The sequence below is a fragment of the Nymphaea colorata genome, chromosome 6 (genome assembly GCF_008831285.2).
Source record: "Nymphaea colorata isolate Beijing-Zhang1983 chromosome 6, ASM883128v2, whole genome shotgun sequence".
NCBI classification, from domain to species: domain Eukaryota; kingdom Viridiplantae; phylum Streptophyta; class Magnoliopsida; order Nymphaeales; family Nymphaeaceae; genus Nymphaea; species Nymphaea colorata.
The window spans coordinates 23,807,918-23,821,570 of record NC_045143.1 but is presented as its reverse complement, the minus strand read 5'-3'; the positions used below and the strand labels follow the sequence as shown (position 1 = coordinate 23,821,570).

Here is a 13,653-nt window from a genome sequence, read left to right as displayed (position 1 = left end):
TTTATTTATTATTTTTTTTGACATGGAAGGGGCATGGCCCCTGGGGGGCTCTTGACCACACGAGCTAGGTGGGGCCCACACGTGGGTCCCACGTAGCATTTTAGACTGAATTAGATCCAATTCTTGGATCTAAGTCAAAATTTGCATTTTGCAATTGGATTTGGATTTCAAATGACATTTGCAATTGAATTTGGACTCGTAATCTTGCATTGGGATTCGTGTATCGGGTTAAATTCACGATTTGAATCTAATTGTTCTTTAGATTCGAAATTGGTTTTGAAATTGTAAATTTTCACAATTCTTTTGTGAAATTTTCACATTGCTTCAATTTTGATGTGAAAAAATTTGGGGTGTTAACACCCACCCGAGCTTGGGTCAAACCGAGCCGATCCGATAAGAAATCGGGCCGGCCGATGCTCTTTTCTTTTTTGTTTTGTTTGGGTCGAGCCCGGCTCAGTAGGGTCGAGTATGGCAAGGGAGGGGCCGCGTTCGTTCCGTTCTGGCGTTCGAAGGACACAGCACGCTGCACGCCTTGGCACCCCAGCCCGTCTGTTCACGCCTCAAATCTCGCCGTTTTCATTGAAGGCAAAACAATAAATACGAAGGGAAGGCCTGGCTTCGGGCGGCGGGCGCCAAGAGAACCTTGAAATTAGGGAGAGGGAGGGGAAGAGAGAGAGTGAGATGGATGCTCAGCAGCACCAATGGGGAGCGGTGCATTCACACCCGCAGCCGCAGCATCATCAGCCGACGACAGTGGAGGAGGTGCGGTCTCTCTGGATCGGCGACCTTCAATACTGGGTGGACGAGGCGTACCTCCACAGCTGCTTCGCTCACACCGGCGAGGTAACACACTTCTACCTACCCTCCATTCTCATTCCATTCGTAACCCTTCGTCTGTTTTCCTGTTTTTTGGGGTGGCTACTCTTTTGTGGGCGGGTCTCGAAGTAGTTGTCCTTCTGGGGATTTTGGGTTGGGGGGCTCGGACTTTTCATCTGCTTTCTGTTTTTTCTGTTAGGGTTCTTGTGCGCTATGCTTTCTGCTTTCTGGACCTTTCCTTGTTTTTCTTTGAGTCAATTCTTCTTCTTCGTCTTGCTTCTTCTATTTCATGTTACAGTTGCCCATGCCTTTGAACTATAGTTTTTGTGCATGTCTAAGGTCTGTCTCTCCCTCTCTCGTGCGTATGTATGCGTGCCCATGCGCGACCCCATATCCCTTTTCACAGGATACCCGTTCCATCCTTTCAGTTGATATTTTGTATTGGCTGCAGGATTAGGGTTCTGTGGTTGTTTGTTTCACAGCTGCGTGGTTGGGTGCTCCATCTGTCCATTTTCACATATTACCTTTTTGTCGTTTCAGTTGCTTTTTGTATTGACTGCAGGATTAGGGTTCTGTGGTTCTTCTGATTAAATAGGATATTGGCGTTTTATTCCTGAGCGCATATATGGAGCAGTGTTGTCTTTAGGATATGTTTCTGTCACAGTCTTCACTGGCACGTCCATTTACCATTCTATCTTAAAATGACAATGTACTGGTTATAGATATGTAACAATGGTACGTGAATGTGCTGGTACCCAACTCTTGCGGAGCTAAATTTACAGAAGAGGTTGATCTGGTACCTAAGGTTTTGAAAACCCATAGACAACCAATTAAACAACAAACGATAGAGAAGTTGATGAAACAAACACACTTTCGACATCAGTCATTGGCAAGGAAGAACAAGATATTTGGGTTTGTTCTCTTTTATCTTTTACTGGCATGCAATCACATCGAACAACAATGGTAAACAAGGGAAGGGGAAATGGGAACGATGGTGTGTAGGAGGGCATAGGTCATTATTACCTTTGCCGGACAACAAGAATAGCGATGGAAACAATGAATTTTGATGGGATGACATGACAGACTGAGTAGCAGTAGCAGCACTTGTACCTTGCCAGAGTGTTTGAACTTTGAAGTGGGACATGTAGGCCATGACAATGTCATGTGCCATTGCCGTAGCTGTAACTATGCTTGCTAATCGAGCAGAAAACCCAACCCATTTCTTCTCTCTCTCTCTCTCTCCCCTCTCCCCCCCCCCCGCGCCGCCCCCTCTGCCCCTACAAAAAGGAGGCTGATACTTATGATGCTCTATCAGTTCCAAAAGATGGAGGAATCGGGCCGCACATTTGGGCTGACTGCCTTTATCAGGCATAGATTCAACCTTGGCATGCTATTGTCAAAGCTGTTTCACTTTCACATGGATCCACACTAATATCATAGAGAGCATGCTGTTGCCTGCACCTGATTGATGACCTTATTATGGGAACCGAATGAAAAAATTACTAAAAGATGTCCAACTTTGTCCGTGTCACCAGTAGGCATTTTTGTCGATTATATACTTTGCCATACTCCCATGTCCACTTTTTTTTTAACCTGCCATGTTCGAAGAGATATCACCATACCTACATTTTCACATGTACCTCCACCTGTGTGACTTAGATTTATATTGTTTCACTCACATCTACATTTTCCTCTATGGTTTCTCTGGAAATCTCTATAACCAAATTGTTTTCACATGCATATATTTGAGAATAACATTTGTGACAATGATCTTCATTAGTAAGTGAAAGTATTCCATATGTCTCTTAAAGGTACTTTCATCAAATTCTTTTTCATTTTCAAGAAAAGTTACATTTCTAGAAACGTATAATTTATAATTCTTTATGTCATAATATCTAAATTCTTTTTCTGTTTTTGAATAGCCAAAAAATACACATTGACTTGATAGCTTATCATTCTTATTATTCAAAGGAAAATAATTTTCATCCAAAATTATTAATTTTTTCTCAATCAGGCTCTAAGTTGAAAAGTTTGTGAAATGGAGAAATATTTAGTCATTTACTGTTTCTGAAGGAAGTCTATTTATTAGATATGCAGATGTAAGGGCTGCTGGCCTAAAATTTTTTGGTACTTCTTTTGAAGTAATTAGAGTTCTTGTGGTTTCAACTTTCAACTTTCAATGAGGTCTTAGGAGTTAGGACAAGACATTTAATGAATGATTCCATTTTGGCAATTTTCTTTTAGTTTGGACTGAAAATTTTCTGATAAATATTCTAACCGAGTCCAATTTAAAATTTCTAATGTTGGTGTTAAATTTATCCTTTATCATCTCATGAGATCTCTTTAAATTTTCAAAAACTTCTGATTTTAATTTGGGCAAATATATGCAGGTGTATATAGCGAAGTCATTTACCAATATTACATAATAAAAAAACATCCTTTTGACATTATAAGTGATAGAATCCATGTGTTCAAATTCATACTTCAATTGTTCTCATTGCAAAAGAATATTCTTTCTCCAAAAGGAATGGATGTCATTTGCCAAATGCAATCATTACATTTATTGTTCTCATTGCATAATCCTGTTAGAAAAGGTATACACTATACCTTTTGAAAACTAGAATGTTTCAATCTATTGTGCCCAATATGAACATCATTATTCTTTTCGCAACAGTAGAAAATGAATTTTAGAAAGCTACAAAAGATTCATGAAATGAAGATCTCCCCTTTTAGAGCCTTTCCCAGTCAACTATTTGGACTGGTGATTCTTTATAGATCAACCTCTAGATGAGAAAGGTACATTATATTCATGATCAGTAATTTGAGAGATTGAGATATATTATTAGTATATGCATATTGTATTACATTGTAATTTGTATACAATATACTAGAGCATTATATAAAGTATCTATGTCTCTGTGTGCATGTGTGTCATAAGTTTTAACATTATTTTGAAAGCATACCTGTACCTGCGTAACACACATAGGAATGTCATATACATAATTGACTACGTTGAACCAACCTATAACTGAGCCAACTACTGCTAAAACTCAGTTGAGTGATCCATAATTTGGCTGAAAAATTAGGTGACTTGGCTAGTACATCCCATGAGTTGGTTGAGTATTGTCAACTTCCTAGTCATTCATTATTTTGGTCAGGCAGGCAACTGAATCACCAGGTCAACCAAGTCAATGTGGTTAATTCCCTGGGTTTTAAATGCTGGATTGGAGTTTCTATTTTGTGTATCTAATTGTAGCCTATTCATTTTTACCATGGTTATCTTTGAGAAGGCATTTTATTTTAAATTCACTTTGTGCAAGAATTTATCTGGGAAAATCATCAATAACCTTGTGATTGTATTTTCCTTCTATTTGTCTTTTGGTCTTTAGGTATCTGACTTCAAAGTGTTTAGAATTTTTATATCTGAGCATTTTCTTTCCCGACCAACTGAAATTGATATATTTTGGACGTGCCTAGTGAAAAGAAAACACCACAAATTTATGTGGGTATGTATGGTTAAGTGTGTTGGCTTTTCTATGCATGTGCCTTTGGATAAAGATTAAGTTATGTTGGTGCCTTGTGAGCAGGTTGTCTCAGTGAAGATAATACGCAATAAGATTACTGGTCACCCCGAAGGTTATGGCTTTGTTGAGTTTGTGTCACATGCAGCAGCTGAAAGAATTCTGCAGACATACAATGGGACACAAATGCCTGGAACTGAACAGTGTTTCAGGATGAATTGGGCCTCTTTTGGAATTGGTGAAAGGCGTGCAGATGCAGGACCTGAACATTCCATTTTTGTTGGGGATCTGTCACCTGATGTTACAGATTACTTGTTGCAAGAGACCTTCAGAGCCCAATATCCATCTGTAAGGGGTGCTAAGGTTGTAACAGATCCTAATACTGGTCGTTCAAAGGGTTATGGATTTGTTAAATTTGCTGATGAGACAGAAAGAAATCGTGCATTGACTGAAATGAACGGAGTTTATTGTTCATCTAGGCCAATGCGGATTAGTCAAGCTACTCCAAAGAAGACTGCTGCTACCCAGCAACAGTATCCAACTGCTAAAGGTTTTTTTTCTTTTATGTTTAATACTTTAATTCTACTTTTTTTTTTGGGAAGAAAGTTCATCATTTGTTGAAGGTATTGTTTGTGGTTTGTCTTTTTCACTACTATCCTTCTAGTATCTTTAGGTTGTTTCTTTCTTTTTTTTTCCGTATTAATCTGCATGTTGCTATGTAGTATGTCAGCAGTATAAGAATTGATGATATTAATACACCAACATGACTTTATGTTGCATAAGACTAGGCATGGTTTTGTAGCAGAATCACAAATATAAGCTTTCTTTTTTTTTTTTGAAAATATCATGTTTTTCTTGCCAACACAGCATAAGCTGTTTTCAAAGAGAAAATCTCGTGTTATTTTCAAAATCTCAAAGAATATTTTGTTCATGATAGTATCATAATATTTTCCATACTGGAAATTCAGAAAGTGTCATGTATTGTTTTTTTGAAATAACGGATCTGTGGTGAGTGAGAAAAATCAAGCCAACCTATATAGGACATGGAGAAGAAGGGAGAATGAAGTTGTATCCTGAGCTTGTGGAGTGAATTTGAACAGCTACTCTATGACATTTATAAGAAACTGGAGGTTGTGTTGGAATATTTTAGCAGGAGTTGCACAAGAGAATACCGATTGTTACCCTTTGCTTTGATAAAAGTGGAATATGGATTGTGTATTGTACAAATAGACATATTGCAAGTCAAGGCAGGAGCAGAATTGGGTTCCTTTTCAGCACACTGAAGATGTTTGGTTCACTCAAAGACAGTTTAAGTGATGATAGAGACACGTAGCATATGCATGCAAATGTCAGTATCATGAGTAAGTTTTGATGCCCAAAAGATACTTGTGTTTAATGTATTTTAACTATGTCATAGTCTTTGGAGATCCCAAAAAAACTAAGAGCTGGTCTACGGTTTCTTTTGCCCATAAGGTCAACTACTTGATTTACAAACTGATTGAATTATTTTCGTAAAAAAGTCCAAAATTTGGATGTATTATTCTGCAAGATTTTTTTTTCTATCAACCTTGTTAAACATGCATCATAAGAAGGTGGGTTAAGATATTATTTATTAACCACCAACTTTCTTTGTGATTAAGCACCAACTTAGAAAGATGCTTATATGAAATAAAGTTTGTAAGATCAGTTTTGTACTTTTCTGGCTCAGTCTATGCTATGGTTCTGAACTACAAGGGATCCTGTTCATTGTTATTTTTGTTTTATTATAGTTGGTAATGCTGTTGCTGTTATTGTTTGTATACTTCTGTAGTGTTCAGATTTCCTTTTTATAACTGGAGCATGTTTTTCCTTGGGAAATGATCACCAGTATGCCGTCAACTTTCTTGGGATCTATGACATTTCATTTTGTTTTATTCTTAAAGAACAAAGAGTTAGTATCAATTGGATTTATATGCAGTTGCATATCAGGTACCAACTTACAGCATTCCACCTGCTCAATCGTTTCCAGCAGACACTGATACCAACAATACAACTGTGAGTTCACATGATACTCTAAGATCCATTTCATGCTTGTTTTCAGCAAGTCTACTTCCTTTCATCAGGATGTCTGGTCTGTTTTTTATTTGTTCTAGCAGATATTTGTTGGCGGGTTGGAGGTTAATGTTTCAGAAGATGAACTGAGGCATATCTTTGGACAGTTTGGGGATCTTGTTTATGTTAAAATACCTCCAGGAAGAGGATGCGGTTTTGTACAATTTGTTGCAAGGTATTTTTTGATTAACTTGTCGTTGACATCTCTTGCTATTTTTTTTGTTCTCTAGTCCTTTTCTCTTTTCCATTTTGACTTGGCAAATTATTGGTTTCATTTTCACTATATAGGAATTCTGCTGAAGAAGCTTTGCAAAGGTTACAAGGGACAATGATTGGTCAGCAAGTGGTTCGTCTTTCTTGGGGCAGAGGTCCTACAACGCAGTCGGTTAGTCTAAGCTGTGTTCTTTTTGCTTTTATCTGCCAGTAGTAAACCTATGCAATTGATTTGTTTGCTAGTTACCCTTATTTCATCTATAGTTTTTCCTTCTGCAAGTTCTTGTTTATAAAGGTATTCATGCTCTTTGCTATATAATTTAAAGTTGGCAGGCTTGGAAGCAGATGTGAGAAACAATATGGGAAGTGCAAGTGGGATCCTAAAATTCTTAGGAAGTGTGAAGTGCGAGATGACTTGGAAGCAAGGAAACCAATAATGTAGACATGCCTTCTAAATTGAATTGGAAGAAAAAACAAAATCAACAGAAAATGAGAATCAGAGAAACTGTAAAGGAGGTGACGTGGAGATAAAAAGAAATTTGTCATCTTATATTAGCTAGGATCAATTGTCTTCTCTGCGGGTCCTTGTGCAGTAAACCCCCTAGAGGCCGATGTCCATCGTCATAAAATAGTCCCTGCAAAGCTCAGGAAGAAGTTAGTCTTGTTCATAAGCATAGCATTTCTAGTCGAACCTGCCCAAACTAACTATGAAAAACCCAACCTGACATATATTTATCGTTTCACTGGGTGAACACCAAAATCGATCGAAGACCGTTCTTCTCAAGCAATGTCATATGATAAAATCCATTATAACAATTTGCCATAGCCTTTTGGGGATTGACAATGAAACTAACAGCCTATCCAGTTTCTGCTGGTCCAGTCATCTTGCTGACAAATGGGATAAGGCTAAGTAAGTCCATTGAAACACTTTTTATGGCCTTTCAACAGTCACAAGGAGTCTACCAGGCTATCACCGATGTTGCTTTATATCAAGCTCTTATTGGTAGTACTAGTTGAGATTTTAAACCTAAATTTAGTGTAATCATCTCAAATGCATTAGGGCGTGTTTGATAGCCAGGAAGAGGCGCACCATAACCCCTGCCTAACTCCCTCTGCGGTCCTCTCTCTCTCTCTCTCTGTTTCTCTGTTTCTCTCTCTCTCTTCTGTGACCTTCCAGTGAAAGGCTTGTCGGAAAAAGAAAAAGAAGAAACTTTTGGCCATTGCCGAGGGTTTCAGAATTGAAACCTTCGGATGTGACCGCCTGAGGGTTTCAAAATCGAAACCCTTGGCAATGGTCGAGGGCTTCAGAGGGTTTGAGTCCCTCTTATTCTGGCTGGAAGGCCCTCCTTTTCCGGCCAGAATAAGAGGGATTCAAACCCCTCTTTCTCTTGCTCAAAGATAGAGAGAGAGAGCTATCACCCACTGGAGATCCGTCGCTCGTCTGGCCGTCGGATTCCCTGGACTACTCACCCCCTAGCGGTTGGATGCCTGAATCTGAGAGAAGGAGAGAGAAGGAAGAATCCAATCCAATGAAAAAGAAAACCAAACACTGCATTTTAATGGTCTGAATTTAAAAACCTCAAATCTTAGATCCAAAATCAACCCTCGGAAACCTTAGAGAAAATTTTGGAGGAAACACGATAGAAAGCAACTGAGAATCATAAGGTGGAAGTGAAACAAATGAAAATATAGATGGATGCAAAGGTGAAGTAAGCTTCTTACCATGTTTCACTGAAGCAAGTACCCGACTTAAGAAGTTTGGCTTCCTTTCCTAAGATAATGCTTTGAGTAGCCCTGGTTTAATCAGTTAAGTCGAAGTCTTAGTAACTTTACAAATCTTTGTCAGTAAACAATCATCGCTTGAATTCTGCTTGACAGAGAGCAGATAAAGAGAGAAGAAGTACCTCCAGAAAGCAGACTTGTCTTGTTAATAACCTCGTTTAACCTGTTTTTCATTAATTTTGAACAGGATAGCTGACAATATATGATTGTACCTGATAAATAAGTTTATGTAGTTCACATTCCTTGAAAATTGAATTCTGAGAGTGAAATGCATCCATCCTTCATAATGCATGGTGAAGGGTAATTTGGAATATCTTATGAAACAAATACTCAAGTTCTGACAGAAGAACTCTTGCCACATTTTTTCAGAACATGTAGCATAGCTTTGCAGCGAAACATATAAAGAATCTAGGCAATTATGCATTCTAACAAGATTGCAGTGGTTACTTTCTGTTGTTTTTGAAACTGTCTTCATCTTTCAGTACTTATTTTAATCCACTAGGATGCTAGAGTCTAAATTACTTAAATCGACATAAAGATTTATTCTTACTGGCATTCTCACCTTGCAGGAACAATCTGGTGCTTGGGTTCAACAAGATCCTAACCAATGGGCTGGAGCTTATTATGGTTATGGGCAAGGATATGATCCTTACTCATATACTGCTGCTCAGGATCCTTCTTTATATGCATATGGGGCTTATAGTGGTTATGCTGGCTACCCTCAACAGGTAATAGGGAGACCTTTTTCCTCCCTATGTTGCGTCTACGTGAGGCTTGTTGCCTGTTACTAAATAGTGTTGTTGTTCTACTAGATATGTGGGCATTTAACTTTGATATGACGTTAGAGAAAGAAGTTTCAGGGGCATTTTTTTTGTCATAACAGGAAAATGTAGTGTAAGTGACTGTAAAAGTGGTAAATCATCATGGATCACCAGGTAATTGATCAGAATGGTAAACAATCCTGTATTTAAAATTATGATTATGTCTGTTTTGGAAAATAAGTAAACGCAAATTCATCATGTCCAAGGATGTTTAAGCCTGATATGTTTAAAGTCTGCGACTACATTTGAGCAGTTATCTGGTACTTGTTTCAGGTTGAAGGTGTTCATGACATGGCAACGATGGCTAGTGTGGTTCAGCCTCTAGAGCAAAAGGAAGAGCTTTTTGATCCCCTGGCAGTACCTGATGTCAACAAGTAATTTCTCCTTTACATGTTGGTCTGGTTCAATGTGGTGGTCTGATCATACATAGTAGTAGTACATAAACATCTGTTCTTCATTTACCTTTACTGGAATTTTATGATACAACATTGAAGTACTGGTCAGGAAAAGTCTATGCTTTCTCTGGTTCCATGGTTGGTTTCGATCTATGTTGCATGAATGCTGCAAATAGGCTGTCACTGAAGTCGAGTGAGGTAGGTGCTGTGGGGGGTGTGGATGTTAATAATGGATGGTTATTATACTTTATGCTCTATTGTGTATATTTCTTTTGTATCTCCCTACCACCAGTCATGACTTCCTAGTCGACCTCCTTACTGAAGGAGAAGAGGGAGAAAAAGAGAGAGGTGGGGAGAGTGGGGGGAGGGGGGGGGAGGGGGTGTGGTGTGGTCGTCGTGGAGACACTAAGAGGTAAGGTTGTGTTAAGTGAGAATAAAATCTCTCTCTCTCTCTATATATATATATGTGTGTGTGTGTGTGTGTGTGTGTCATATAATATAAGCATTCCCATTTTCGGACTGTTTTTCCCCACACTTTCTTTTTCTCACCTATTTTTTCTTTCTTCTCCTTTACATTTTTCTTTTTGACATCCATACTCTCCACCTTGGGATTGTTGGATACTAGGTTTTATTTTGGGACTGATGTGGCTTTAGATTCTATGTGCTTCCCTGTTCCCCACTCTAGCCATTCAATCAAGTGATCAGATGAACCAAATAGTTTGACGCGTGACCTACAAAGTTCCTTTAACAAACAAAATAACCTTCAAAGCAAGTTATTTGAAGGTGTAAAAAGGAAAGTCCAGGGCATAAACAAACAATTACTCACAATCCATTAACATTTCCTGGGTAAACAATTCATGACTTTATTTTCTAGAGGTATGATCCAATCATGATTTATGAAAAAATATTAGGAAATCTATGCCATTAGGTTAAATAAATAAAAACATGTCACTTAATCTGGTGCACGTAGACATGGGGAAACACCATTCTGTATATATATATATATATATATGTATATATATATACAGCATTCGGTCACAAGCTATTGCTGCACTCTCGCCTGATGTCTTTTTGAGAAATGGCAAAGCCACCCCTTGCAATTGTTTTGATGTGACAAGTTTCAACAATCAACCACCAGACTTGCAACAAACATTTTCTTATTTAAATGCTTGGAATGATCTTGATTCTCACTTTCCCTTTGTGCTATGTTACAAACATTCCATTAAATCCCAAAATTTAGAGCTTTATACATGCACTTATTGTAGAGTGTGATTTGTCCAGTGCTCTTAGCTTTCTCATAGCAATGAGTTTGCCAACATCATTGTTTAGACTGCAGTGTCTTATCAGTTTCTGTTAGAGAGGGGCAACCCTCAGACCACTATTCCAAGCTGGCAGCTTCATTCCTGAAATTCACTTTCATTGGCAAAATGATATTTTACCACATGGGAATGTTTTGGGTTTAAGACTCCTAAACAAAGCTTTGCTTCAATTTCATTAGTTGCATATTCCAACTTGGTGGAAGGAAAAAAACTTTCATTTATACTCTTCTTACTGTTTATACTTTTTCTACCACTCCTGTGTACTCTTTCTATTGTTTTATTTCTTGTTGGTTATGGACTAATAAATTCATAAAATTCTACCAGGTTAAATGCGGCTTATCTTGCTGTCCACCGAGATGCCATGTTAGGGAGGCCGTTGTGGTTGAAGACATCTTCACTTTCATAGCAAGTGACTTTGATTTTATGCATAACCTTAGTTCTGGACTTTTGGACATCTGTTTATGGGTTTAATGTTTTGTGGTAGTAGAAGCTCCTTTTGGATATACTGTTAACCACGTTCTGTTATCTGGTCCAAGTTGCTCTGTTGTGCATGTGTTCTTGGTGTTCATGGGGAGGCTTAATTTTTGTATGTTGTTAAATATTATGTTGCATATAATATGGATTTCCGTTTTCCAAACTGAATGTTTCTTTTATCTCATTAATTTTCCATTGTAATCAGTAAAACACAACCCAGGCCTCAAGGAGCAAGAGGCATGGCATATGGTTGGGTTAGGGGCCTGTATAAAGCTAAGTCTTTAGTTTGATTCCTGTGGGTGCTATGCTTTTAGTTTGATTCCTGTGGGTGCTATGCTCTTGCGTCTTAAGGTGGTAGGGTGCAACATCCAAGTTAAAGGGTGCACACACTGTTATCATGGTCACCGATAGGGTGCACACACTGTTATCATGGTCACCGATGCCTCTCAGAACCTTAGAGGCATGAAGAATGTTATGGCCTTTGGGCTTCAGGCTGTAGAGATCAACCTCTGGCTCACCTGGAATCAGTGAAGCACAACCCATGCGCTCTTTTTTCCTTTCTCATCTGTTGACTGGATTAGGGTGAAGCCGTTGAAATGTAGCAAATTTGCCATCTTGCTGGCTCTCCTTCCTAAAGTGGACATTTGATCTAAAGTGGACATTTGATCACCGAAGGAACCCACCCAAGGAACCCATGCAGGTAAGTATCTTCAAGTGGACATTTATCTCACTCGAACATGAAATTCAGGAAGTCCATTATGATCGACTTGAGCTTTACCCTTCCTTAAGTGATAAGACATGAAGCGAAATGCAAAAGCTGCCCCTGCTGGTAGGGGTGAACATGAGCCGTGTCGAGCCCGAGTTCACCCAGCTCGAGCTCGGCTCGGCTAATGAAACCTCAAGCTCGAGCTCGAGAAAATTCGATTGATGCAGATACTTGACAGAATTTGTTGAGCTCGAGCTCGGCTCGAGAGGCTCGACAAACTCGTCTCTTGCTTTGTCGTCACTACTCGTCTCTATGCTTTGTCGTCACTGCTTCATGTCTCCCTGCTTCTCCTTTCTCAACCACTGTCGTCTGCTTCGCGTATCTCTGCTTTGTCTTCCCTGCTTCGCCTTGCGCGTATCTCTGCTTTGTCTTCCCTGCTTCGCCTTGCTAGCCACTGTCGTCACGGTTTCACCTGTTTCTTCCCCACCCAAAACCCATGAGAAGGGTTTCAAAAAGTGAGGGTTTCTAAAACCCTCACCTGCCCAAGCGAGGGAGTGAGCGAAACCCTCGCTTGGGCAAAACCTTTGCCCAACCCAGGGTTCCAAAAACCCTATCTGTGGCAAAAAAACCCTTCACCTGCCCAAGCGAGGGAGTGAGTGAAACCCTCGCTTGGGCAAAACCTTTTCGGGAGAATGTGAGATCAGAGAGGGAGGCAAAAAGAGAGAGAGTGTGAGATCGGAGAGGAAGAGAGAGAAGGGGAGAGAAGATGGAGAGACTGGGCAAAACGAGAGAGGGAGAGTACCTTAGCGTTATGTAGTTTATGTTATAGACTTTGACCGCTAGAGAATCGGTGGCTAGTGGCGGTGGGAGTTGAGGAGAATGAAAAGAGAAAGCCAGTGAAAAGAGAGAGAAAAATGGGAAAGTGACGCAGCAAAGGAGAAAGAGAGAAAGAAAAAGAAGAAGAGGAAAGTGGCGCAGAACTCGCAAGAACGATATTGGTTACTCGAGCTAACGAGCCGAGTTAATCGAGCTTCTTAAACGAACTCAAACTCGACTCAATAAATAAACGAGCTGAACCAGCAACTCATTCCCGACTTATTGAGTAAAAAAGCTGGCTCGAACTCGAGTTCGAGCCGAGCTTTAACGAGTTACTCGGCTCGTTGTTCACCCCTACCTGCTGGTGGGCGGTGGAAAAAACTCCGCAAATTCCGGAGTTAGATCGTCAAAGGAATATTCTCTTCAAATTCTTTCCCTTGGCTTCAACTTGTGGGCTGGCTTCTATCATCGCTTGACGAGCGCCTTTATTGTGATTTTGTTTGACTGGTTCTACGACGACCATTTTGGGGCCTTGTTATGACTAGTTAAACTAGCATGACTGGACGGTGCTTGCATGGGACAACCATCCTAATTGGCGAGATATACGTTTGATGGTGACCCCGAACACCTGGTGCCTCTGGTTGGAGCTAGACTTGTGTGTTAAGATGGAAGATGTGTTGAGGTGAAACCATTTCATGT

General features: G+C 39.6%; 1 protein-coding gene across 3 annotated transcripts; it reads left to right on the top strand.

Annotated features, from left to right (window-relative positions):
- The first annotated feature begins 602 nt into the window (after positions 1–602).
- Positions 603–11,595, top strand: LOC116256739 (polyadenylate-binding protein RBP47B'-like). 3 transcript variants are annotated; one of them, XR_004173192.2, is made up of 9 exons: positions 603–843; positions 4,404–4,887; positions 6,295–6,371; positions 6,470–6,603; positions 6,717–6,813; positions 8,993–9,151; positions 9,307–9,358; positions 9,518–9,618; positions 11,283–11,319. XR_004173192.2 is itself a non-coding variant. In XM_031633205.2 (8 exons), the coding sequence occupies exons 1-8, from the start codon at positions 682–684 to the stop codon at positions 11,362–11,364; spliced, it is 1,296 nt and encodes a 431-aa protein (XP_031489065.1). In that variant the 5' UTR covers positions 606–681; the 3' UTR covers positions 11,365–11,595. The 3 variants fall into 3 exon arrangements, 2 of the variants coding, with proteins under 2 accessions (XP_031489065.1, XP_031489066.1); XM_031633205.2 differs by lacking the exon at positions 9,307–9,358 and having other exon boundaries at positions 606–843; positions 11,283–11,595; XM_031633206.2 differs by lacking the exon at positions 9,307–9,358 and having other exon boundaries at positions 609–843; positions 6,473–6,603; positions 11,283–11,595.
- The last annotated feature ends 2,058 nt before the right edge of the window (positions 11,596–13,653 follow it).